A 26,755-nucleotide genomic window follows, 5' to 3' on the forward strand; every position below is an offset into this window, starting at 1 on the left:
GTAAGAAGGTTTTTTTACGTATTTAAAAACAAAAGTCAATTATTTCTTTGGACAAAATGTCAATCAGTATTCTATTTACCTTGCTCAGAAGAGATCGACGTATAACTTTTTAAATAATAATAATAATAATAATATCTCTACTCCTCATTCTAACTACGAGAATTAGCCCAGAAGTCGGAGACTTGTGCGGGAGAGGAGGCGGCATATTATTATTACCCAGGCCGCCAATATTTCTAATATTACCAGAATATCGCGATATTTAAGGTCATGACAAAGACGATATTTTTTTTGGCACTCAAAGTACTTACTTAACTTAACGTCGAAAATCGATCTAGTAAAAATGTTGGGGAATTCTTCATAACAATGTGCACTATGGGGTTGTCTATTATTTGGCATATGTGACGTCACTACTAAAAAGGTCCATTAATAAACACATACCTGATATATGTATTATTGAGTAGAATTTTTAGTTTTTATTTTGTATTACTAGGTATTTACTAGGTATTGTTGGTATAATTCAATGCTAGCTGGGGTACGTAGCCCATAGAGTAGATTCAACATTTTTTTATAAAAAAAATTATTTATGCATATATTTATGTAAGCATATTCAAATTTTTGTAAGTAAATCTGATGTGGCAGTATTTTTTGCTTCCGCCAGTTCTAAAGAAGTTGCAGGAATGGAAAATTCATTGTCGCCCATTATAATTTTTTACTAGATGCAAAATGTATAAAAAAAACAACTGTAGTTATTTATCTAATAAATATGTCAAATTATTCTTAGATGGACAAATATGAATCTTTTTTACTACTCGATAAACAATGTAGGTACTATCTCTTCATACATAAAAAGGCGCATTTTTTCTAATAAAGAAAAAAAATATATGAAACTGCAAGTTCAAAGTAGATATTCATTTTTTTCGGAATATTTACAGAATCTACATTACATTATGCATAATTTATAGATACAAATATATCTAAATTTTATTTTGTTCTCTTCGAAGTACGTATTTGTGTATTTGCCAATATCCTATTTTGATTTGGTTAGATTGCACTTGACATCTCGCGTAGACTACATCCCGTGAATTTCAAGTACCTTGTGTACAACACCACACAGGTGTGTGCCAACATTACGCGCGTCTGCAAGAAAGGCTGTACGATATTGAATTTCTAATTGGCTTCAGAGTTATTACAGGATCGTGCTTATGCGTGTTTTTTTCAGTATATATCATAAATTTCCGACGCGGCAAAGATTATTCTGGATATTCCTACATGAAATGACTTCAGATGAGGTTTGTCCGAGATGGCTGAAAGCAGTAAGTCTATAGGAATGAAACAGCATGAATCATCCAACAGGAGGAATTTGGAAGATTGATTTTTTTCCAAGGAACACTTTTGCCACAGCAGTTTCACATTCCGTTGTTGGTACTTTCATTCAACCATTTACGGTGTCTTTTGATGGAATACGAATTTTTTATTTGTGCAGGAAAGCGTGTTAAAATAGATAATTATTTATTAATAGATTTAAATCAGGACTACTAGGTGGCTAAGGATTGTTAATGACGCTTTATCATTGCAAGCACTTTTTTCTTTAGATACAAAGTTCAACTACCCCCCTACGTGACCTGCACCCAGTGCGTGATCCAGTGGAGCTACTACACGGGAAACCAATGGGGCATGTGCCCGAACGGCACCCAGGCGCAAGGCTGTGGTAAGTCGGAAACCTTCAGGAACTGCGCCGACGTAGCCATCCACACCAGCACGGGAGGAGCTGTTCCACCGCTTTTCGTCGACCAGTACAACCCCTACTTGCTGTACTACAAAGATTCCTCCAGACCTGCGCCTTACAACGTGATCCCTCTGGTCATCAGGGAGCAAGTTTGCGTCCCTAACAGTTTGTACAAGATGATCCCCGGTGTGAAGGAGTGGTGTCAGACGAACTGTTTGAGATACCCTCCGAACTGCCCCCACGATGTCTGCGAGTGTCCGTAAGTATTGCTCGTAAAAAATTCATTTTGTTTGTAAGAATAATGAACATGTCTGTTTGTTTCATTTTAACAATTTTTGGAACCTTCTGCAATGCTGCGCTTATGGAATTGCGTTCCACACAAGCTTAAGTACGTTACAAGAGTCTACGTGTTGAGAATAAGCTACAATTTACAATTTTGAATATAAGAATTATGAATCTTTTATCCAAAATTCATTTTTGGAGATGTTTATGATCACATTTTGGATAATGGAAAAATACAATTACTCTTAAGCTCACTTTTGGAGCCGATACCAATAGGAATCTGTTGCAGATGACTTTCACCTATAAAAGATTATTTCTTTATGACAATTGCTCTTATAGAATTGCTCCATTTCTGCTTTATTTGGAGGCTGACCTGGCTTCTGGCAGTGGTGCATTCTAAAAACTTTTCTTTGTCTCAAAAAAAATCCTGTGCTGTTAAAATAGTCTGATAATAGCTTAATAAGCAACAGTTGATGAGGAATATGTTATGGCATAATTTAGATGTTTAAATTTTAGAACCACCTGCGAAGCTATTGGCGAATACAGTGGTAAAACTGGAGCGGATGTATACTGTATGGACCAGTGTCTTGTATACCCTACAGAAAAGTGTCCTAAGGATCAGTGTTCCTGTTATGAAGAATAAGGACAGTCTGCAGAAAGAAAATGCCTGTTATTATGTCTAAATCTAGGAATATGTTAGTATGGTGCTGTGATAATTCTGGATTATAGGTGTAATGTGTTGTAAATTATTAAATGAATGGGAAAACTTAGGCATAATAAAGTGCAACTGGCATTATTTCTTGTAATTTAGGTATAGGTCTCACGATTACTATTTTTGTATTTATAAATGTAAGTTTGGGAACATATCTGTAATGGTATGTATATCTTGAAATAGATTTTCAAACCTTGTGTCTAAGAAAGTTGAGTAGTTAGTAAACAACACTATAAAGTTTTGTTGTAATACTACTAGAATGATGTTTTGATTAGATTATGAAATACTGAAAGAATCTCAAAGGAATAAGAAATAAATTTTAAAAAATATATCTATATGAATAATATCGTCCAGGAATAATAAAATTAATGTTAATATTTACTGTTGTTTCATTTGCAACTGAGTCAAATCATGTCAAGTGAAGTGGACCTCCCCATTTATCTTTTGATCGTGGAATTTGACTTCATATATTTCAATAAAAAGTAGTCATTACAAACAATAAAAACGGTTTTCCAAAATTTTAATTTTTTTTGCAATAAACATTTTCAGCACTTTAAATTACAAAATTAATCGTGGAAAAACCATTAGAGATGATATCTTAATGAAATTTTCAGGACTTATTGTGTAATATTTATATTTTAATAAAAAATAAAGTTATCTTATTTACTGTTATTTTTAATTAATTTTTAGATAAACAAATGAAAATTTTAATGACTTCTTAGTCATTTGTTTTCTCTTTCTCAGTCTTTTTTTTTCTGAATATCGAGCAGCAAATTATCTACATGTTCTTGAAATTACTTTGTCACATTTTCCATAAATAGCAAACAAATTAAAATAATCCTCATTAGCATTAATTTAAACGATCTACAGGCATTTTTATCTAAATTTTCGGCAAAAACTATTACAGACACAACAATAATTTGACTACCTTGACAAATGCCAAGTTATTTTAATTGTTTTTGGAGTGTTTCTGGGCATGGCTAATTTGATAACAAGTCTGATACAAGAAAAACTGTCCAAAAAAATAGAAAATTGCAAATATCTCTAAAAATAGTAACAGTAATCCTAACAATGGCTTGAATGGAAATTTCAATTTGCATACGACAGAGTAAAAAATGGGGTGTTCCATTTAAGTTAACAACTGTTTGAATTTATCAAATTGTAACAGAAAAAATGAAATAGCTAGTATTAAATGTTTTAATTTGTTGGTATACCATAATTTACTGTTACCTATGCCGTTTACAGGTACCAAAAATCCACTTGATATCACACCCCTGAAAAGAGTTACTAGCATCTCCGGGGACCCTTGCATCTATCAAATTTTTTCTTTAAAAATTAGTATTTCAAAATTCTAGGTGTAGTGAATATTTAATAAAGTGTCCCTCAAATTTCTTGTAGAATCCGAAAGTGCGCTAATATATAGGGTGTCCCATTTAAAATAAGAAGGTTAATGTCAACTTCCGTAATAACCTTAAGTGCCATAAAGTTCTTCATATAGTAGCTGTGTTGACTCTACTGCCTTTGATAGATTGCCAAACTTTCAGATTTATTGGATCACTACTTTCCGAGATATCAATAGTGGCGACTAACTACTATATTGCTGAGTGAAAAATTTGACTCGACTACATATTCCTGATTATAATTGACAAGTAATAAAGTTATTTTCATAATATTAGACTTTTTCATGGTTATAATCAGCAAGTTGATAATGAATTTAGTTAAACTACGCTAATTTTGTTCTTATTTTAATTTTAAATTTTATTCTGCATGCATAACGCCACTAAGCGAAAAATTAGGAAATTAACTAAATGTCCCTTGGCGTAGGTACTGGTGAGGTAGTATGCAGCAGCCATTGGTTATACAGGATGTCCCGAAATTCATGCAACAAAATTTGGTCACAGATTCTTAGGACAAATTTAGGGGACCCGTATTTTTTATTTTTGCCAAGTGGCCCTCTCTTTCGGAGTTACAGCCCCCTGAAGTCCATCCCTAAGAATAATCTTATTTCAGAACCCTGTTGTACGAGAATCACTAAATTTGGTACACAGGGGTTTTATGACATGTGGAATCTGATGGTGCTACGTTTTTTGAAGGGGAACCCAAAAAAATTTGGTCGCATAATTAAATTTCTTAAAATTTATCAGTCCACTAGAAAGCCATTAAATTTAGAAACTTTTTGTCTCTTTATACTTTTTTCGTAAAAAGCAATGTTTTCGAGAAAAAATTTCCTCAAAAATATTGCGTTTTACGAAACAAATATCAAGGGACAAAAAAGTTTCTAAATTCAATGGCTTTCTAGCCTAATAATTAAAAAAAAAATTGCGACCAAATTTTTCTGGTTCCAAAGACAAGAGGGCCCACGAAAAAGTGTCTTAAGGGGGTTTCTCGCAAAAAAGCGTAGCACTGTGAGATTCCACATGTCATAAAACCCCTGTGTATCAAATTTAGTGATTCTCGTACAACATGGTTTTGAGATATAAAAAAGACTTCTTAGGGGGCTGTAACTCAGGAAGTGGGGGCCAGTTGGCAAAAAAAACGGGTCCTCTAAATTTATCTTAAGAATCTATGACCAAATTTTGTTGCATGAATTTCGGGACATCCTGTATAAACATTTATAAATAATATGCTCAGGGGCGGGAATCGACAGCAGCTATTGTAAAGAATAACTCATACCACCAAAAACCTCAGTCAATAGATGGCGTTGCTGAAAGCCGACTGCAACCAACAGATGGCGACTTAACCATCACGAACTTATAATCACTTATTTTGAACTATCTGCATTGAGTAGAAGGCGATGATTTTTTTTCCACAATTAAATTATTGCAAGGATTATTTACAAAAATTTTATTGATCAGTTCTCTTTACAATATTTCGCACTAGCAGTTACTTCTATGTATATTAAAATTTACAAATTTAAAGCTATATTTATAAGTACCTACACGGAGTAAAATCTATGAAAATATATTGTTAATAGGATGAGGAAGCAATAAACATGTATTCGTTCGAATCGAAGACATCTCTTCAAACAATTATTATAATTAAAACAATAAACGTCCATATTTACTATAACATGTTCAGTGTTAGGTAGTTGCAATCATCGTTTCATCTCAAAAATATGTATATCTCTAAATTAGGGAAATATTTACTATAAAAAATATAGTTTATTAGAGGAAGAAATGTACAAAAATAGCGGAAATTATCAACTACATTGACTTATTAACAAATAAATTAGTAGTAGGGTTTCTACTTTCTAAAATTTGGGACGGTTATGTACAAAATATAGTTCCATTTCATCGTTCTTCGTTAGATTCGAGAATCGTCGAGTTTTGTCTTTTTATATCATATAAAATACCTTCTGGTACAAGAAAACTTATACACGCTTATTTCAAAATTTTATACAGGGTGTCCCAATGTTAAAATATAAAGATTTATTAGAATATACCTGATCAAGTAACTTTTTAAGTTTTCTTTCTTTTAGATAAAGAATGACCTGCAGAATTTTGTCCTGGGACATTGCAACACTCTGTATAGAAGAATATGGAGGTGTGGGCGAAATTCGACACATTTTGGATTTCTCTTATTTCGCGAAAGAATACAAAAAAGTAGTTCAAATGTCACGAAAATTGCATCTTGAAATCTTAATTTGTTTATGAAATACAGGGCATTTTCGGGAATTCTTTCGGGAAATTGTCGAATTTGGTCCACCCTGTATAGGGTCAACTTTTAAATATATTGCTCTTCAGTTCTGACTTATCTGGTCGTCAAATATCACAAGTGGGCATGTCTACAAAAACTAAAAATTACTTTACTATCCACCTTTATAGCCTTTTTTACACAGTCAAAAAAATTGATTGATTTTTTGGTCTTCAATTAATTGTTACGTGTAAATCACAAAATTGCCAATTTATTGATGACAATAATTTCAAGAAGAAATTGTGATAGGACCAGCTCTAATAGTTCAACAATTTTTTAGTGAATTCTAGTTACATTTTGAAGTTTAAAGATATAATGCCAACTGAGTTTGTGATAAAAATCGTTAAACCTTGTTAATATGTCCAATAAATTCATGAATTTATTTGACTATGTAAGACGACCATTACAAAGAATTTAATCAGTTAAGTCGAGAACTAAAAACGAACCAGCTATCTACATATTTCGGTACGATATAAAATAAAAAATAACTCGAACTCGCCTAGAACGCGTACAAATTATTAAGGATTTAAGGCTCATCACTACATCCTTGCAGTCCTTGGTTATCCGGAACACAATTTTTTATACAGCTTAACATTTATTTCCCACTAAAGTGACTTCCGATGTGAGATGGAGGTCCCCTGTGTTTGTTGTAGCTCCTGCTTCCTGGTCTGGAATGGACGATGGCGTAGTGGTCGCTGTGGGAAGATACGGATCTTGTAGAATTCATCGTGGAACCACCCGATGTGTAACCTTTGGGATGCTGGGGCGCGCCGTTTAGTGAATATCTGCAAACAAATTTTTAAAATCAGAATAAAACCCGAACTGAGGTGAAAAAGGTTAATCACAAAGAGAACGATATGGAAAGTTGGTAGCTTAAAAAGTGTTCCTATCAAGTTCATTTTCCTTCAACATGATATACAGAGTGTTTCATGACTAATTTTATTCAGGGTGTGTAGAAGAAAGTGCGAAAAAATTAAGAAAGTGATTCCTGCCTTTCATGTAAAAAAAAATCTCTATTATCTCACTGCGTGAAAGTTCTTCAAACGGAAGAGAAAAATATATGTATTTTATATTTATTGGATAATCTCTTTACCTTTTCATTTGGCTGAAAGGGATTTTTAGACATTGTTCTTATAATTATCAACGAACAACACCTTCTTTATTTTTCGCAATTATCTGTTTACACTCTGTATGTTACATGGCAGAATGGGGCTAGATAAAATAAAATAAAAAGTTCTGGGTCAAAATTTTCAATGAAATTTATTTTGGTTGTATAGTTTTTAAACCATTTGCGAGAATTAATTTATTTTTAGCACACCATTAGACGCATGAAATCAGAATTTTAAAATTCCAGAATAGTCCAATTAAATGGGCTTTTAAAACGCAATTTTGGTCAAGTTGCATAAATTTTGCAAGTTGACCAAAATTGCAAATTAAAGGCCCATTTAATTGGACAAGGAATTACTATTTTTATGACACTTGAGAAAAATTCGTCTGGTATATCTTTTTATTATTTCGTATAGCATATTGAAAGTAACGAGCGTTCAAATAAAAACGTGGTCGAAGTTGGCTCTGACACATTGGACGTAGGGAGTAGCTTATAGCGACCAACTTAACCTCATTTCTCAACGAGCTGTATAGCAGCTGTCAGTTTCAATAACGTTAATGACTATATAACTTTATTTTAAAGAATAATCGTGATAACAATAACAAACAATTAAAGGAGCTGCGGAAAGTGTCCCCCTCCTTGTTATAACAATAAATTAAAGCAGCTGCTGAAAGTGTCCCCCTCCTTGTTCCAAGCACTTTTCACACCTGTTCCTCAAAGAATTAAAGACATTTTCTAAGATGCTCGGGGTATTGTTAATTTCACGAATCTTGTCTATAAGTCGAGCCTGCAGATGGTTTAAATCAGGAATAGACAGTTCAAAAATAGTGTTTTTAAAGTAAGGCCACAAAAAGAAATCACGCGGCGTAATATCACATGACCTCGGTGGAAATTCATGTTCAGCATTGAGACTTATTAGTCGATTTTGGAAAACTTCCTTCAACATATTCATCGTCTCGCCTGCCGTATGTGCCCTTGCGCCATCTTGTTGAAAGTAAAAGTTTGTAATTTCGTTTTCTTCCAGCTGGTTAACAAAAGGAGCGATAATTTCTTCTCTATACCTTTGCGCAGTAAGAGTACCATTAAAAAAAATTGGTCTATAAATCCTCCTTCGATTGAGAGCACACCAAACTCCAATTTTTTGAGGGTGTAGAGGGCCCTCGACAAAAAAGTTATCTGGTTTTTCAAAAGACCACATTCTCATATTCTGTGAGTTTACGTAACCACTTAAATGAAACCAGGCTTCATCAGAAAAAAAGGTGATATTATGATGACCGTGATCACCGTAGTTGTTTAAAAACCATTCACAAAATACAGCCCGTCGCGGAAAATCAACTTCATGAAGTTCTTGCTGACAAGATAAACGATAGGAGAACAAACGCAAATCTTTTTTTAACACTGTGTGGCAGATACCGACTGATACTCCCACCATTTGTGATAAAACACGTACAGAAGTTCTTGGCGCATTTTCCATTATTTGTTGGACATTTTCTTTTAATTCTTCAGTCCGCTTTTTAGGTCGGCCGCTTCCTTGTTTTCTTGTTACACTGCCCGTTTCACGAAAAACATTAACACAACGCTGAACTGCACTTTGAAAAATTTTGTACTCAACAACGCCGGGAAATTGATTTTGAAATTCTATGAAACATTCCATATTCCATCAATCTTGCGTCCATTTCTAAAGTAGGACTCTATGATAAACACTTTTTGTTCTTGAGAAAACACCATTTTAAACGCTTTTTAAAACGAAAATATTCAAATTGATAGCGGCGATATAGCGCTTTGACAGATGACGTTTAAGTTCATTTGCTATACGCTACGCCCTACGTCCAAATTTTCAGAACCAACTTGACCACGTTTTTATTTGAACGCTCGTTATATTAATTAGTGGGATAATACGATTTTTTTCCAACAATCAGAAGTAGAGTTAATATTTTTGTTTTAATAAATTTCTTGTTAAAATTTGCAAAATCTGTAAAATTACAGTAGAAAGTTAAAGAGTGACAAAGAGCAAAACTACAATGGCAAATAATTTCCGGAAAAATATATTGTTTTTGTATCAGTTTCCAGCTTGTTATTTTAAAATCACCAAATTATTTTGATGTCAAACATACGAACCGCCGAACAATAAAAAATTTTCGAGTGTTTTAAAAAATTTATAAAATTTGCACGATTTATTAAATATTAACTAATATTGGTATGTGGATAGGCATACGTAACTAATTGTAAATAGTACTATTAGTTTAGAAAAATATTTATAATCTGGTAAATTTAAAATACGATTTTAACTAATTAAAAAATAATTTAATATAAAGCATTTGTTACTATTTTTTTTAAGCAGCGTGTCTCAGTGTCTACGATTTCTGACGTTGAGGGTGAGGTGAACTACATAATATAATGCATTAACTAATCCGCCTGATGAGATATGACAACAAGGCGCTAATTGTCACTGCTTCAAATACTCTGTACATCTACAAATTTTTACTCAGAACTTCTTTTAGAGGTCATTGTGTATTTGTTTAGATTATCCCACTCAGCCATTACAGCATATACAGACAGGATCATTTATCGCTCCTTATTTTTCTACTTTTCTTTCTAGATAAAAAAGGTAAAGACCGAAGTTTTAGTAAATTTTCTAGTAATATGATCGAAGTACACAAAAACAATTGAATGTTGCATTTCTGATATATAAACAAAACTTATGGTTTTTTAATGGAACACATATAGGTATATATTTTAATTGTATTTGGAGTGTTTCTGGTCATGGTCAATTTGACAACAGGACTGATACCAGAAAAAAAATAGACAATTGCAAATGTCTCTAAAAGTAGTAACGGCAACCCTAACAATGCTTGTATGGCTTGAAAGGAAATTTCAATCTGCCTACGTCAGAGTAAAAACATACATTTAAGTTAACAAAGTTATAGCAGTTTAAAGTAATCAAAATGTAAGAGCAAAAATTAAACCCTTAGTATTAAATGTTTTAATTTGTCGGTACACTATAATTTAGTGTTACCTATGCCCTTTGCAGGTACCAAAAATCAACTTGATATCACGCTTCTGAAAAGAGTTATTAGCATCTCCACGGACCATTGCAAAATTTTTTTCTTTAAAAATTATTATCTCAAAATCTATAACCCTAGGTATAGGGAATATTTAATAAAGTGACCCTCAAATTAATAGAGATATCGATAGTGGAGGTTCCTGGTAGGATACCCTGTATATTGTTGTAATCAGAAAAAATAGAGCATTTCAAAAAACAACAAATATACAGGATGTTTCATTTAAAAATCAAAAGTTTGGTTTATCTCTCAGAAAAGCAATATTCAATTGTTTTTTATGATACTTCTTTAATATTACAAGAAAACATTGCAGGACTTTGTTCTATCAAATTTTTTTTCTAATCCGAAAGGTAAAAAAATAATGGGGATATAATGATGATATACCGTGCCTTATGAAACACAATGACAGAATTTTGGTAATTTTTAAAGAAATTTTTTAGAAGCCTGAAGAATTACCTCATTCAAACCTTAATTAACGCTTTCAAGGTTATTGCAATTGAAAAGCCATCACCTGCAGTTTCGAAGACATTACACATTGACTAGTCAAACTAAACTTGAAGAAAATGCACAAAAAAACATAAAATGCATTTTCTACAGTATACAAAATTACATGGCACCAATTATATGACCATATTACTGTTGTACATTCACTGTATACCCTGTATATCAAACAGTGTACTGTGATAATGTTAGATTGACTAGCACATGTCTGTGTTTTTGGCGAAATATGTGGCTGAATTCTGCATTGATTAACTTCTTACGTACATAAATTACGTCTGAAGTATTAGCAATTAGTGTTGACCTGAATATTTCACCAAAAGAAGTAACACAATTAGTAGATACTTAACTTAAGTGTTCTTTATGTGTAGGTTTTAGTCAAGGAAAGTTAAGATGACAGAAAAATGTGGGGGTGGATGAACTATTTACCTTTTCGTTAAAATTGTTGACATTGTAGGTGGTTCAGGTAAATATTTTTATTTTATTCAGTCAGTCTGTTCAAAAAAAATAAAAAAATCCACATTAAGAATGTCATCGTAATTAATTCAATGAACATATATGATTAATGATGATAATAGTTATATAATTTTGTTGTTTAAACAACACTTCGTAATAACTTGTGTATTATTTAAAGGAACACAAATCATTATAGTTATTCATAATAACAGTTTTGGGTAGTTTTTTTTTCACGTAAATTGCTCAGTAGTTATTTGGAATAATAAATAATTTGACCATGACAACTATACATTTCAGGTTTATTAATACATGTACGTAAATGAAAAATATAACGCACCTTTTATTTGTACATTATTAAGTACTGTAGCCGATTTTTACCCCTACAAATTATGAATTGGTACGGTCCAAATTATGTCGATTAAGCAAATTTTGTTGTTTACAGTTCATACTGTTGTCAGAATAAACACTGGTTCAATTAACTAGCGATTCTATTCTACCCCTACCGAATGTTGTTATTTACTTTATAAACAACATAATATACATATCAGAAGTATCTAATTAATTATGAATCTCAAGTCTTCCAACAGTTTAGCTTGTATTTTTTAATATATGAATATGTATGTTGTATGTTTAAATAATGTGAAGAAATGAAATATGAGTATTTTTTAACTTCTTATTACGAGTAATAATTTCGTAAATTGAAATCTATATGCTCTTTTCTATCAGTGAAAATAAAATTTGAGATCCAACAAAATCTATAGTACGATCATATTCGATGCAAAGTAATAAATCATTGCCTGTCAAGGGAACCAATGAAGTACGCCTTTAAGGGTTTTACAAATTCAATAATTTCTTTATACATTATGAAGGGACGAGGGGATCAGTTCAGGTCTGGCACCCTTGTTGCTACAAAAATTCCTTTATTCTTATAAACTATTTATTTTAAATGTAATTTATTATAAATCCAATTTGTTTCCTAAATTCCACATATGTACTACATTTTACCTCTGTACGCGCCACTGTTGTTTACTTGTTTTTTGGAAGCGCTCTCCAATTGACGGCAAAGCTCGCCAGGTTAGTATTTGACGTATAACCGACCAGTTCGTACACTCGATGCACCTGGGCTACTACAGCTACTACCGAAACACAGTGCGTATGCCGCGGTATTTCAAATTTTACATTGAATTTCATTTTAAATTTGAAAAGATTTATCTTACGCCTCCTAAATATGATGACACGATTTTCCTTTGATAAAAGGCCAACAATTTTTTGCTCTACTTTGCATCGTATACGATCCTACTATAATTCGAGCAAACTTTTTTGGTTAATTATGGAATGCCAGAAAAACTACGTTCTTCATTGAGTTATGGCGACTATGGCGTATATGTGTTGTATGAGAAGCTCTAAACGCTCTACGAATTTCAAGCATCTTTCGATTTCACAACGAAGGCGCTCGCGAAGCCAGAAATCTGTTTTAAAAAACATATATTCTATATTCTAGCTCTCGTACTTTTTACTTAATTTTAAAGGTATCAGAGTCAACCAGCGTCTACTCCGTAGTATACAGGGTGTCCGGAAATTAACGAGCCACTCCTCAAGGGCAGTTTCTTTGAATAAAAATAATAATAATTTCGATAAACTTACTTTGGTACAGATTTTCCCTTTAAAAAGTTGTGTTAGTATTAATTAAAATAGAACAAAATTTTTTTTTGAGAAGCGATAGCTTTTTAAGAAAGCAAAATTATGCTAAGGTAGCTACATCTATATTGGTACATTTTCTTTATTTTCATTGGGACAGTGTTTATCATCATTTCAAGAGTACCTACAATAATAAAATAAAATTTACTTTATAACTGTATAAAAAAATACTGTAAAAAATCTAACCTCAAATAAGTTGTCATAAAATTTCACTAGGTAAGGTTGTAGACAGCGAATTCTAGCAATTGGTAAAAAACCAACAACAGTAAAGCATTTAACACCCTCAAATATTTATTTGTAGTAAATTTCGTTGCATTAAATTGTTTTTTAGAAAAGATATGGTTAAATTTTGATCTCAAATGTGTGGTATCTTTTTCTAAAACACTCCATATACATAAATGTAAGGTATTTCATAGAATATTAATGAACCTCATGTATTATTGTTCAACTTATAACGAGCGTTCAAATAAAAACGTGGTCGAAGTTGGCTCTGACACATTGGACGTAGGGAGTAGCTTATAGCGACCAACTTAACCTCATTTCTCAACGAGCTGTATAGCAGCTGTCAGTTTCAATAACGTTAATGACTATATAACTTTATTTTAAAGAATAATCGTGATAACAATAACAAACAATTAAAGGAGCTGCGGAAAGTGTCCCCCTCCTTGTTATAACAATAAATTAAAGCAGCTGCTGAAAGTGTCCCCCTCCTTGTTCCAAGCACTTTTCACACCTGTTCCTCAAAGAATTAAAGACATTTTCTAAGATGCTCGGGGTATTGTTAATTTCACGAATCTTGTCTATAAGTCGAGCCTGCAGATGGTTTAAATCAGGAATAGGCAGTTCAAAAATAGTGTTTTTAAGGTAAGGCCACAAAAAGAAATCACACGGCGTAATATCACATGACCTCGGTGGAAATTCATGTTCAGCATTGAGACTTATTAGTCGATTTTGGAAAACTTCCCTCAACATATTCATCGTCTCGCCTGCCGTATGTGCCCTTGCGCCATCTTGTTGAAAGTAAAAGTTTGTAATTTCGTTTTCTTCCAGCTGGTTAACAAAAGGAGCGATAATTTCTTCTCTATACCTTTGCGCAGTAAGAGTACCATTAAAAAAAATAGGTCCATAAATCCTCCTTCGATTGAGAGCACACCAAACTCCAATTTTTTGAGCGTGTAGAGGGCCCTCGACAAAAAAGTTATCTGGTTTTTCAGAAGACCACATTCTCATATTCTGTGAGTTTACGTAACCACTTAAATGAAACCAGGCTTCATCAGAAAAAAAGGTGATATTATGAAGTTCACCGTAGTTGTTTAAAAACCATTCACAAAATACAGCCCGTCGCGGAAAATCAACTTCATGAAGTTCTTGCTGACAAGTTAAACGATAGGAGAACAAACGCAAATCTTTTTTTAACACTGTGTGGCAGGTACCGACTGATACTCCCACCATTTGTGATAAAACACGTACAGAAGTTCTTGGCGCATTTTCCATTATTTGTTGGACATTTTCTTTTAATTCTTCAGTCCGCTTTTTAGGTCGGCCGCTTCCTTCTTTTCTTGTTACACTGCCCGTTTCACGAAAAACATTAACACAACGCTGAACTGCACTTTGAAAAATTTTGTACTCAACAACGCCGGGAAATTGATTTTGAAATTCTATGAAACATTCCTCAATAGAATACTTCCATATTCCATCAATCTTGCGTCCATTTCTAAAGTAGGACTCTATGATAAACACTTTTTGTTCTTGAGAAAACACCATTTTAAACGCTTTTTAAAACGAAAATATTCAAATTGATAGCGGCGATATAGCGCTTTGACAGATGACGTTTAAGTTCATTTGCTATACGCTACGCCCTACGTCCAAATTTTCAGAACCAACTTGACCACGTTTTTATTTGAACGCTCGTTAGATTTGTTACTAAAATTTATTATTTTGATATCACTGATATAATAAAAACCGAAATAAAAGGGGTTCACTCTTCTTTGATGCTTTAAAAATATGTATCTTACGTACATTAAAATAGCAAAAATATACATGGTGTTCCATAAGAAAAAAAATCGAATTTGGCATCTAAGTCTCTGCAATGCGATGCTCAATATACCTACTCTTTTAGTGTAATGTCACATATTTAGGCAACCCGCAACAAATTGTCATAGTTGAAATTGTACAGACTGAATCTGACCCTTGTGTACTATTTACATAGATACTATAAAAATGAATAACTTCAAATTAATTTATTTTTACAAGGATTTGGAAGTATTTAAGAACATTTATTTAAGAAGTATTTATGTTTCGCAAAATATATACACTAATGTGCTTAGAATATACAAAAACTATATAAAACAATATTCCTATATTTAAATATTGTAATAGCCTCATACGCAAGTGAGATCTGTCGCTGATCACTGTCATCATTAGTGTATTTTGTCTTGCTTTGATTAATCTTGGCATTTTCTAGTTCTACTAAGTATTTTTATTGTTTTTCTTGATGCTTTAGTGTGTTTATCGAGTGTTTTTTTTTTCAAATGGTTTATTATACACGTACTTTTAATCACAACCAGACCTTTGTTTAATGATAAGGCTACTTCGCTTACATAAAATTATTTTTAATGCGCATGCTCAGGAACATTGATATAATTTTAATTTATTAATTACCTACCATAAAAGTCAATATTGTTCTAGAAATAAAAATATATAGATTCTATAATTCTATTAGTTTGTCACTTGGGGTTTGAAACTTCTTAAATATTTCTAATATTGCTAGAATATCGCGATATTCAAGGTCATGACAAAGAAAATCAATCTAGTAAAAAAAATGGGAAATTCTTTATGACAATGTATGTATACTATGGAGTTGCCTATAATTTGGCGTATGTGACGTCACTATTAAAAAGGTTTATTGTTAAAAAAAATCTTAAGGAAAAATGTTTTTTAATAAATAATGTTTTATTTCTTCGATATCTTGAAAAGCGGTTATTAATAATGTTTTCTACTGTTTACTAGAAAATAAATAGAAAAAAAAATCACTACATTTTTAAAAATATGTTTGAAATGAAATTACTTATTGCTTTTTTACATTGACAATTTATTGATCAATTAATTCATGAAGTCGCTTCATCAAGAAATTGGACAAGCGTAATGCACCAAATCAGCTGTCAAATAACCATCAATTTATTCATCAAGTTTTTGACAAATTATGAGTGGAAATGTGACTTTTTTGAAAATTATTTGCTTCTTTGATTCACCGGTAGAACTGATTCATACGTCAAAAAACTTGACAAAGTCTGTAGCAGTGTAAAACCACACTGTTTACCAATAAATTCGTGAATTAATTCATGAAGAACTTCGTCAATTTATTCATCAATAAATTGTCAATATAAAACAGCTATTACTTGATTGATATTGTAGTCAATAAATTTTGAAAAATAAACGGGTACCTATGTTGAAGCAATTTTCAAATTAAACTAATGGGTAACATCTACAGGGAGACCAATTAATTAATGAATCACCCTGTATATAAAAAAGACTTTGTTGTTCTAGAACAAACAAAGTCTTCTTCGTTTTAGTTAACCAAAATGTCTCTTTGACTCTTAGAAAACATAATTAAAGTTGCGATTTCATGACAGTTCAAAGAAAAATTTTTCAGTGCCATCTTAAAGATCCCTACTTTCTAACCGTATACCCTGCGACGAATTCGATGTAAACTGTGAGTATGTGTGACAGTAGACAAGTTTAAATAAATTCATCCATCCAATGCATTACCTGGATCCGTACTGACTACCGTGCCAGCTCCTATAAGGATCGTAGTCCTCGATGATGCTGGGCTCCTTCTCAATGATCTCGGTCCTCGCGCAAGCGCAAGTCATCGCCGAGCACAGGAAAATGTTGATGATCAGCATGAGGAGGAACAGAACACCCAGGGCGATGGCAAGCCACAGCAACCAGGAGGGGTGCACTCCACCGATGTCGTCGCAGAGCTCCTGAGCTCGAGGCGGTTCGCCTGGGTACACCACGAAGACGCTGGTGGCGGCCATGAGGATGCCGTCGTCGGTGTTGAGGGGACGGGTGTCCCCTGAGCACGAGGGGGCGGGACAGCTGCCCTTGCACAGACCTACGTCGCACTGAAAGGGAGGCGTATATTTTAATTAATTGTTGCAGTATTTGTTTAGTTTTCGTTTTACCCGAGTCATTTGCAATATCGAAAAAAGTACCGCTAAGAAATATTCAGCAGACAATCGTGGACACACGTATATTTATATTTTTTCTATAATACTATCTTATAAGCCTGTATCAGACAATGCAATTTTGTTGCAGGGATTTGGTTAGAACATGCTCTATTCCGTGCAACAAAATTGCAGAGATTCTAGTTACTTTTATGAAGATTTGTTTATTACCAACCTAGCTGTTGTTGGCTGTTGATCATGGTTGTTGTTAGTAACACCGTTAAAGCCACTATTAAAGCTATACAGCAATTTGGGCACCGTCCTGTCCCCACACCTATACACCATTTACAACTCCGACATCCCACATCCCCCCAACACCAACATATACTTATACGCCGACGACCTGACAATCACATCCCAATCCGTAGATCCTAGATATTCCGTCTACCTCCTCCAAAGCTCCTTAGACCAACTTGAAACCTGGTGCAACAGGTGGAAAGTCAAAATTAATCCCAACAAAAGTTCGGCTATCCTTTTTACCAAACGAAAAATCCCACAAAACCTCGACAGACTGACACTATCCCAGGAACCCATCTCCTGGAATCGACAAACACGATACCTGGGCGTGACGATGGACCAGCGTCTCACGTGGAAACCGCACATCGTGGAGACGGTGGCGCGAGCGAAGACCACCAGGGCTAGGCTCTATCCCTTACTCAAAGGTGGAAACACCCTCAGTTTAAGGAATAAGCGAACGCTTATCAAGGTGGTACTTCAACCGCAGCTAACCTACGCCTCCACGGCGTGGGGTCACGCGGCAAAAAGCCACTTAAAGTCATTACAGGCTGTGGAAAACATAGCCCTCCGCACGGCCACCTACGCGCCCTGGTACGTAAGAAACACTGACATATTACGAGACTTACAATACACAAACGCTACACAGACAATAAGACAAAACGCGGAGAAACGGTTTGACGTAGCCGCTAGACATGACAATCCCCTCCTCAGGCAAGCCGTTGACTACGTACCCGACGTGACCGACAAACACAAAAGACCTAGACACCAACTTTTTGACCCTGGGTGACCACCCCAACGACTCCCTCCCCCCCCGCCCGCTAACCTTTTCTGTTTCAGAGACAGCCAGGATCAAGAAACGAAGACAACGACACACACACACACATACACACCCTCATACCCTCCTTTCCCCTCCCCTCCCGCGCTGGGCTAAGGGCCACCTTAGCAAAGCGCGTCCCAGGCTGCATAGCCGCACTACCCTACCCAACCATACCACACATAAACATGACACTACCCCCGGGGTTTACACAGACGAGCCGGCGAAGCAAGAAGAGCGCCAGAAGAAAGGGCCCTAGCCGGCGGGGCCCAGCCAGGACAAAAGGAGGTCCCACAAAGCGCCTACACCGGCCGCATTTGCGGTCGGGGTAGACGACGGATGGGGCCTACCTACGAAGGCTGTCCAGGCCTACACGAGATGAGGCAGGATAAAGAGGGATAATCCCCCTCGATCCCAAATCATTGAGGCCAATTTCTAGCCATGGAGTGGTGGCGTACAGCAATTTACTTTTAAATTTTCATCAATTGCAATGTTTTGCTTGAATAAAAAATAATTGTTTACAAGATACATACAAGAAATTTTACATGTTAAGCAATGTACAGTTGGTAACACTACTGCCAACTAAACAAATTGCAGCAATTCTGTCTGATTGTGTGATAATAAGCATGCAATTTTATCCCGCAATTTTGTCGCTGCAACTAAATTGCATTGTCTGATACAGGCTTTAAAGTGAATAAATCATTTATGTTTGTCGTAAAGCAGTGCAGTTTTTTTTACGTAGACACGATTTTTATCAACATGAATAGGATTAGATCTGTACCGTTATGATGCCACAACATTCTTCCCAAGTGCTGTGCGCTATTTGACCTAATTTCGTGATGTGATGGTGACGGTCAACGTTTTTCGAGTCAACCTAATGTCTACTAGTTAGTAGATGCTTATACAGTGTGTTCCATCCGGGACTTTTACCGAACTATTGTAAACTTTTTTATTGTCGATTTTTCAGAAAAAGTTATTCCTCATAAAAAGTTTTTCTTATCTTGGAAAGCCATGGGCAGTAATCAAATATGTAATAAAACATACAGGGCGTCCAACAAATTTCAAAATATGAAATTTACCCTAAGAAAAGTACCTTTAATTTTTGTTTTCGTTAAAAACTGTATTTAACAAGGTTGTTCGAGAACTCAAGATATGCTTAAATACGGGGTTTAGTCGAAAAGAGCAATAATCACATTTAGCAAATAAAAAGACGCCGCAATTTTTAACTATCTTACATACATACATACATACATACAGGGTGTTAATGATAAGCTTTGCCAAACATTAATGGCGTATTCTTCCGATGAAAATAATCAAATTTTGCCCTATAAACATTTTTGATAGGACGCTTCCCTACGGAGATACAGGGTGTTAAATGTTTCAAATATTTATATGATTTTTCCTGTAACTATATCTCCTGTAAAATATTTAGTGATAAAATTTGTGGGGATGACATTTTTTTAGTAGAGACCATTTTTTCATGGATAACTTATCTACCAGAAACACTCCAGTGACGTAGTTACTGTGGAGTAGTACTTTTTTGAAATAAAATCGTACGCCACTGGTTTTTTTTAAATAATTTTATATGTTTTTAAAATGTACAATCAATTTGTGGCAATTAAGTATTCTTGTAAAGTATTCGTAAAATTTACTGGTCTTTAGATAATTGAGAAATCAAATAAGAAGATACTTAAGTGCCTACAGTACTATTTATCACTTTTCTATTGATTGCTAAATGTAATAATAAATTCAATATCTAATATTTTTGAGAGATTTCAAAACACTATACAACGCCACTCTTGTGTGTGTTGCAAAAAGTTTATTAATTTTCATTCAACTAAAAACAGATTTTAATAAAAAAAATATGGTATTCAACTTTGAACATTTATTGTGATGTTGTATAGTGTTTTGAAATCTCTCAAAAATATTAGGTATTGAATTTATTGTTACACATTTAGCAATCAACAGAAAATGATAAATAGCAACGTAGGTAAGCACTTAAGTATCTTCTTATTTGATTTCCCAATTATCTAAAGACCAGTAAATTTTACAAATACTTATTATTGCCACAAATTGATTGTACATTTTAAAAACATTTAAAGTTATTTAAAAAACCAGTGGCGTACGATTTTACTTCAAAAAAGGTCCCCTACTCCCCCAATAACTACGTCACTGGAGTGTATTTCGGAATAAGTTATCTATGAAAAAATAGTCCCTACTAAAAAAATGTTATCCTCCAAATTTTATCACTAAATATTTTTTGCTAGTGAAGTTATTTTTTATAGGGCAAAACTTGATTATTTTCATCGGTAGAATACGCCATTAAAGTTTTGCAAAACTTATCATTAATACCCTGTATATTACATACCATATTATTGCCATGGATATTTCCTTATCAATGTCAAAGTCAATATATTTTTTACAATTTCTGTCTGCTTTAAGTAAGATAGTTAAAAAATCGCTTGTTCTTATTTACGCATTTCTTGAGTTCTCGAACAAATTTGTTAAATACAATTTTTAATCAAAACAAAAATTAAAGATACTTTGCTTAGGGAAAATATCACATTTTAAAATTTTTTGGACGCCCTGCGTGTTTTACTACATATTAGATTACTGCCCATGGCTTCCCAAGATAAGAAAAACTTTTTATCAAGAATAACTTTTTCTTGAAAAATCAACAATGAAAAAGTTCACAAAGTGCGGTGCCTCATCCGAGTATATATCAAAGTATTTCATTATAAATAAGAGAAATATTACTAGAGGACAAATGATCCATATCTCTTGTATCCTAGAGGCACACCTACAAAATCGCTGTTCGATTTCTATTTATAAAGAATATATTATTTAAATACTTGCATATAGCTTCACACCTTGCTTTCCAAGAACAGAACACATAATAAAGAATTTTTTGATGCAACATTACAAAGATTTAATCAACACTCAATTTTGAAATAATACTTTTAAAATGTCATTTATTATTTTAAAGATAAATGCGTAATATACTTATTACAAACGTTCAAATATTAATGAAGTGAACTTACTAAAAATGTTGTCAACACTTCAAGATTGTATAGAGTGAGTTTTTAAAAAATCGGCAAGACGGGTTTTGATTCCATCTGAGACGTGTCAATGCGTGTCATACGCGTACAACTGCTACTATTTTCACATTTCAGTTAATGCTTTTTCGAAAATCAATAAACTTTACCTGAATATGCACTTCGGAGTTCTCGGGAAACCTGAACATCGACTTGATCTGAGCCTCGGCGATGCCCTTCTTCTCGTCGTAGACGAAGGGATCGATGATGTTCCCGACGGGGCAGCCCCTCTGGTCCACCAACTGCTCCGTGCTGTTGGGTCTGTTGAAGGCCAGGCAGTTCTTCACCCGGAAGCCGTAAGTGCTGTCCGGTCTCAGAATTTCCACCTTTAGGGTGTACGAACGGTGGTAGACTGCTTCGATCACCTTCCTGGTGCCTTCCGTGAGACGCAGGGAGACCAGGGAGGTGTTGAGGAAGCCCGCCTTGCCGCACGTGATGACGTAGAACTTGTCGTCGGCCAGCTCGAGGGTGCGGTGGATGCGGACGGCTATGGGAAGGGATCGCTCTTCCGTCTTCTAAAAAAAAGGGGATGATAAGTCTTTTGAAACGCATTAGAAATAATAATTTATTTTTAATAAATGAAACCTCGCATTCTTTGGTGAATTTTTAGGGGAGTCTTTCCTATAAAGTTGTTATCTAGGACTCTTCGTTAAAAAGATACAGGGTGTTAAACTTCAAAAAACATTTTGAATTTTTTTAAGTAATTTAAAAATTAGTAAGTGAAGTAATTTGAAATTGGGCACATGTATTTATGTAAATATTGTCCAAAATCTGAGGGCTTTTCCTAAAATTTATATGTTCCAGTGGTGGAGTTACGGGGTATCCGTGGCATATTTTTCTAAATAAAACAGTACGCCACTGCTTTACGGTAACAACCGTGATATTTTCGGATTCGTTTTTCAATTTTCTACAAATTACTACTCTCTTATGTTTTTCGAAAAAAGACTGATTTTCGAGTAAAACTTAAAAAATGAACTGAAAACACACGAATATAATGCTTTTTAAAATTACATAGTGGGCTGCCATAGACAAAATAGACTGAACTGTAGAGGCAAGCCGGTGAAGCCAACCGTCAGCCCAATCTCAGCCCAGCCAGCCTCGCGCTCTCAGTCGTCGTTAGACAATCGATGTGCTAACATTGTTAGTACTTCATTAAATATATTGTTTTTATTTGTGCAATCATGGGGCAGTGTATCGTTGACGATTGTAATAGCAGATCTGATCACAACAGTGCTGAAATTTCATTATTTAGGTAAGTAATAACATAAAATATTTTATGCCATTTGAACGGCTTCGCGCAGCATTCTCCATCTCACATGTACTTATTTCGTGTTTTAATAGCTGTTTTACATTGACAATTTATTGATGAATAAATTGACGAAGTTCTTCATGAATTAATTCACGAATTTATTGGTAAACAGTGTGGTTTTACACTGCTACAGACTTTATCAAGTTTTTTGACGCATGAATCAGTTCTACCAATGAATCAAAGATGCAAATACATTTCAAAAATGTCACCTTTCCACTCATAATTGTAGTGATACAACAGCGGTACCGCTTTGGGTTTATTTAAACAAAACATTAAAATATATTATTTTCTGAATTCCAAACTTGAACATTGAATATTTGTCATAAGTGTAAAAATACTGTTTAATCCGGACCTGATCAAAGTATGCGCCGTCAGATTACCTCACCACTCCACTTCCCCGCAATTTGGCTTCATCAGTTCCCATGCTTTGGGATAGGAAACGTACACTCTAGGTGCTCTGTGGTGGGCTGCGATAGCAACTTTGACATTTTGAGAAGTTAGAAGAAATAATAAATAATGCTTTTCATCAGATTCAAGCAACAATAAATTTCGAACAAATTACATTTTCGTTACTAAAAAGATGTCGGGCCTGTGTTCGTGGAAATGGAGGTATTTTTGAGCATTTACTCAAATAAAATCATTAAAGTGATGTTAATAATTTCTTAATTCCAATAAAATAACCTAATGATTAGTGCTTGTCATATCATTTAAGTAAATGTTTTCAGTTGGTTTTTGAAGCTTTACTCGAAAATTAGGCTTTTTTCGAAAGTAGATAATTGAAATAAGATTTCTAAATATCATGGTTGTTATCGTAAAGCAATGGCGTACTATTTTATTTAGAAACACATACCAACAATACCCTGTATCTCCGCCATTGGAGCATGCACGTTTTAGGAAGAGCCCTCATATTTTGGACAATGTTTACGTAAATACATGTGCCCAATTTCCAATTATTTCACTGAGTAGTTTTTAAATTTTTTTTTTAAAAATTAAACATATTTTTTGAAGTTTTACACTTTGTATCTTTTTAACGAAGCGTCCTAGACAGAAAATTTATAGGAAAGACTCCCCTTAAAAATTCACCAAAGAATACGAGGTTTCATTTTTGGTCACCATTTGTGAACCACCCTGTATTTTGGTAATAATTGTTTATTTCTTCGTATTTTTCTATATTTTTGAATAAGTACAAATAAAAGAATGTAGTAGTTAATACTGCAAAATATTTCTTTGATTATTTTATGGTAATCCAATAGTTTTCAGGGTTGCAAAGTATAGTATCTGTTTTCAAGAATGGAAACATTTTGACATTTAAGTACTACAAATTAATTTGGTCGTTTTACTAAAGTATTGTTTAATGATTAGGTGGTTGCTGTTATTGCTGTTGCTGATAGGTGCAAATTGTTGAACTAGTAAACATGTGCATAGAGCATACATATAGAAGAAAATGGTGATATACTACTTGTTCATTTCCTATTAGAAAAAACTAACCAATAGCTGAAGGATATGTCGAAGATTTTCTTCAACATAATGCAGATGCTTTTAAATTTACTGCTGATGGCTGATGCCTTTTAATACTAACTTGTCCTAAAGTTGCACTAGAAATTTTTAATAGAATGATGTCTCACAAAGAAAATGAGCCTCCTTTTGATAGTTTTACTAGTGGAATTCAAAATACGCTTTTGAAACCGAAATTTGAAACTCCACTTTCAAGGTCTATAATTTCTCGGGGGTAAGTTGAGTTAAATCATCATATTTTGGGTTCTCCTACATGTCTCCGATCTGTGTCGGTTCTTATGTGAAACACCCTGTACTTATCACGAGATTTTTAATTATAAAAAATAATATCTACCCACGATTTATTGCACTTTGTGTTGTTGACCTTTGAATAATTTTAGGCAACTTTTAGAGGTTTTAGAGGATTGGTAATATCCTTACTTTTTGATATTACACAATTAGTAAAATTTAAATTAGTTTAGTGACTTAGTTTTGAACACCTGACCTTTAAAATATTGCAAGAAAAGTCTATTTCTAGATTATCTTCTCGTTTTCATGCTACAGGAAAATGTACGTGTACATATCAGAACAAAACTGCCATGCAGACCATGAGTATTTACATAATAAGTGTAGGTTCACCTCGTCTGTATCCAATTCTTTTATGTTCCTTCCTATTCAATTCTGTTTCATTGAATTTTATAGTATTCGTTCGCTTTGAAAATACCAAATGGCATTTGTTTAATGTTTCGCTGCATTGTGAGTTCCCTATTATTATTTTATTTACAATAATTAAAGTTTATTTATAACTGCTAGTGTTTATGCACGCATCTTAAATTGTATTGATTTTGCTTTCACAGTTCTTCATTAATTATTGATGTAACAATAAACTGATGGTTATAATTACTTTTGATGGAATATATGAATATTTATATATTCAAAAACTGCTTCATAAGCAAGGCGTTTATATATTTGAAAGTTGGTACACCTGCTGCAACCCGTTAAATAAATTCTGCAGATAAACACGTATTTGGTTCACTTGTAGTTAAATCGGAGTAAAAGTCCTTATTCTATGGTTGTCGTTCGTTGTCTTTGCCTATTCTCATCGTCACCATTAGATCAAATCGTGGCGTGGTGTATGGCGTGTAGTGCTGGGCTGGATAAGTATCCGTTAATCCAGTTATTTTGGTGGAAATTATATTTAAATGCAGTGGTTTGATTACAATAATAGTACAGTCAGTGAAGCTGAAAATCAGCTGTAACCTCCGAATTCTTTGAAATTGCATGGATTTGCATGAAAATTTGGAATAAGGCTCATCTTAGGCTCAAGTTCAAAAGTGACATAAGCCCGATTGACGTTTTTTGTTTTTTAGGGGTAAAAACTACCCCTAAGTGAAAAAAATTGAAAAAGTTTTAAGCAAATTATTGATAAAAATCTTGTTCAAGCACAAAGATTAAATAATGTTCCATGTTCTCGAACATGTTTTATGATATATTTGTTTCTTTCGACCCTTTATTTAACCCTTAAAAACTACCCCTATGCAAAAAATAATAATAAAAAATTACTTTTTAAAGATTTGGAATGATTAAATCGCGCAATTATTTAAAATGAAAGTTACCTTATAGCTAATAAAATAATATTTCCCTTTCAACCCCTAAAAACCACCTCTGTATTGTCAAAAATGATAAAATATTACTTTTTAAAAGCTTGAAATGCTTTAACGGTGCAATTAATTAAAATAAAAATTCCCTCATTGCTTATACAAGAATTTGTATCTCATAACACTTTTCAACCCCTGTGCTAAAAAATTAATAAAAAAAATACGTTTTAAATCTTGGAATGTTATAGCTAATTGTGCAATAATTTAAAATAAAAATTCCCTTATATTGTTTATACACGCTGACGCGCACTTGAATCCTAACATTTTGCTCCAAAAATGAGAAAGCCTATTTTGCTCCGAAAAAATGTCATAGGTTTTTTACCATAACTCGGTTAATTTTGAAGTTATAGTATCCTATAAAAAAGCATTTCAAAGATAATTTCAAGAGCTGTAAGATCGTTTGCATATAAAACCTTTTAAGTACTTCGTTTTTTAAAGGGAAAGGATTGAAGGGCTCGAGACAGGTCGTTTTTTCATTAAAATGGATACTTCAAGCTGCGATCTCCTTTATTTTTTATGCTATAGGAATAAAAAAACAAAATATTTGTTGAAAAAGAGCAAATTTTTGTTGTCTATCATTTTTTACGTATCTTTCATAGTCTCAGAGTTATTATATAAATAAGGCAATTATTTTTTAATAATGAAAAATACGTTTTCAACTTTTACCGTACATTATTAAAAAAA

The 26,755-nt window shown here is 33.5% G+C and overlaps 2 protein-coding genes across 2 annotated transcripts in view; one reads left to right on the plus strand and one right to left on the minus strand.

Annotated features, from left to right (window-relative positions):
• LOC108913075 overlaps positions 1-3,100 on the plus strand; it is a 28,172-nt gene extending 25,072 nt beyond the window's left edge. The window contains exons 4-5 of the mRNA XM_018718543.1: positions 1,593-1,985; positions 2,525-3,100. Coding sequence (XP_018574059.1) covers positions 1,593-1,985; positions 2,525-2,651 — 520 coding nt within the window. The 3' untranslated portion in view covers positions 2,652-3,100. The remainder of the gene's footprint in view (positions 1-1,592; positions 1,986-2,524) is intronic.
• Positions 3,101-5,549: 2,449 nt separating this feature from the next.
• Positions 5,550-22,125, minus strand: LOC108913072 (the record flags this gene model as incomplete). Its single annotated transcript, XM_018718540.2, has 3 exons — positions 5,550-7,198; positions 17,004-17,362; positions 21,721-22,125. Coding segments are annotated over 3 exons (954 nt in total), but the record flags the coding sequence as incomplete, so codon positions are not given.
• Between the last annotated feature and the right edge of the window lie 4,630 nt (positions 22,126-26,755).

The sequence above is a fragment of the Anoplophora glabripennis genome, unplaced genomic scaffold, assembly GCF_000390285.2.
Source record: "Anoplophora glabripennis isolate ALB-LARVAE unplaced genomic scaffold, Agla_2.0 scaffold780, whole genome shotgun sequence".
NCBI classification, from domain to species: domain Eukaryota; kingdom Metazoa; phylum Arthropoda; class Insecta; order Coleoptera; family Cerambycidae; genus Anoplophora; species Anoplophora glabripennis.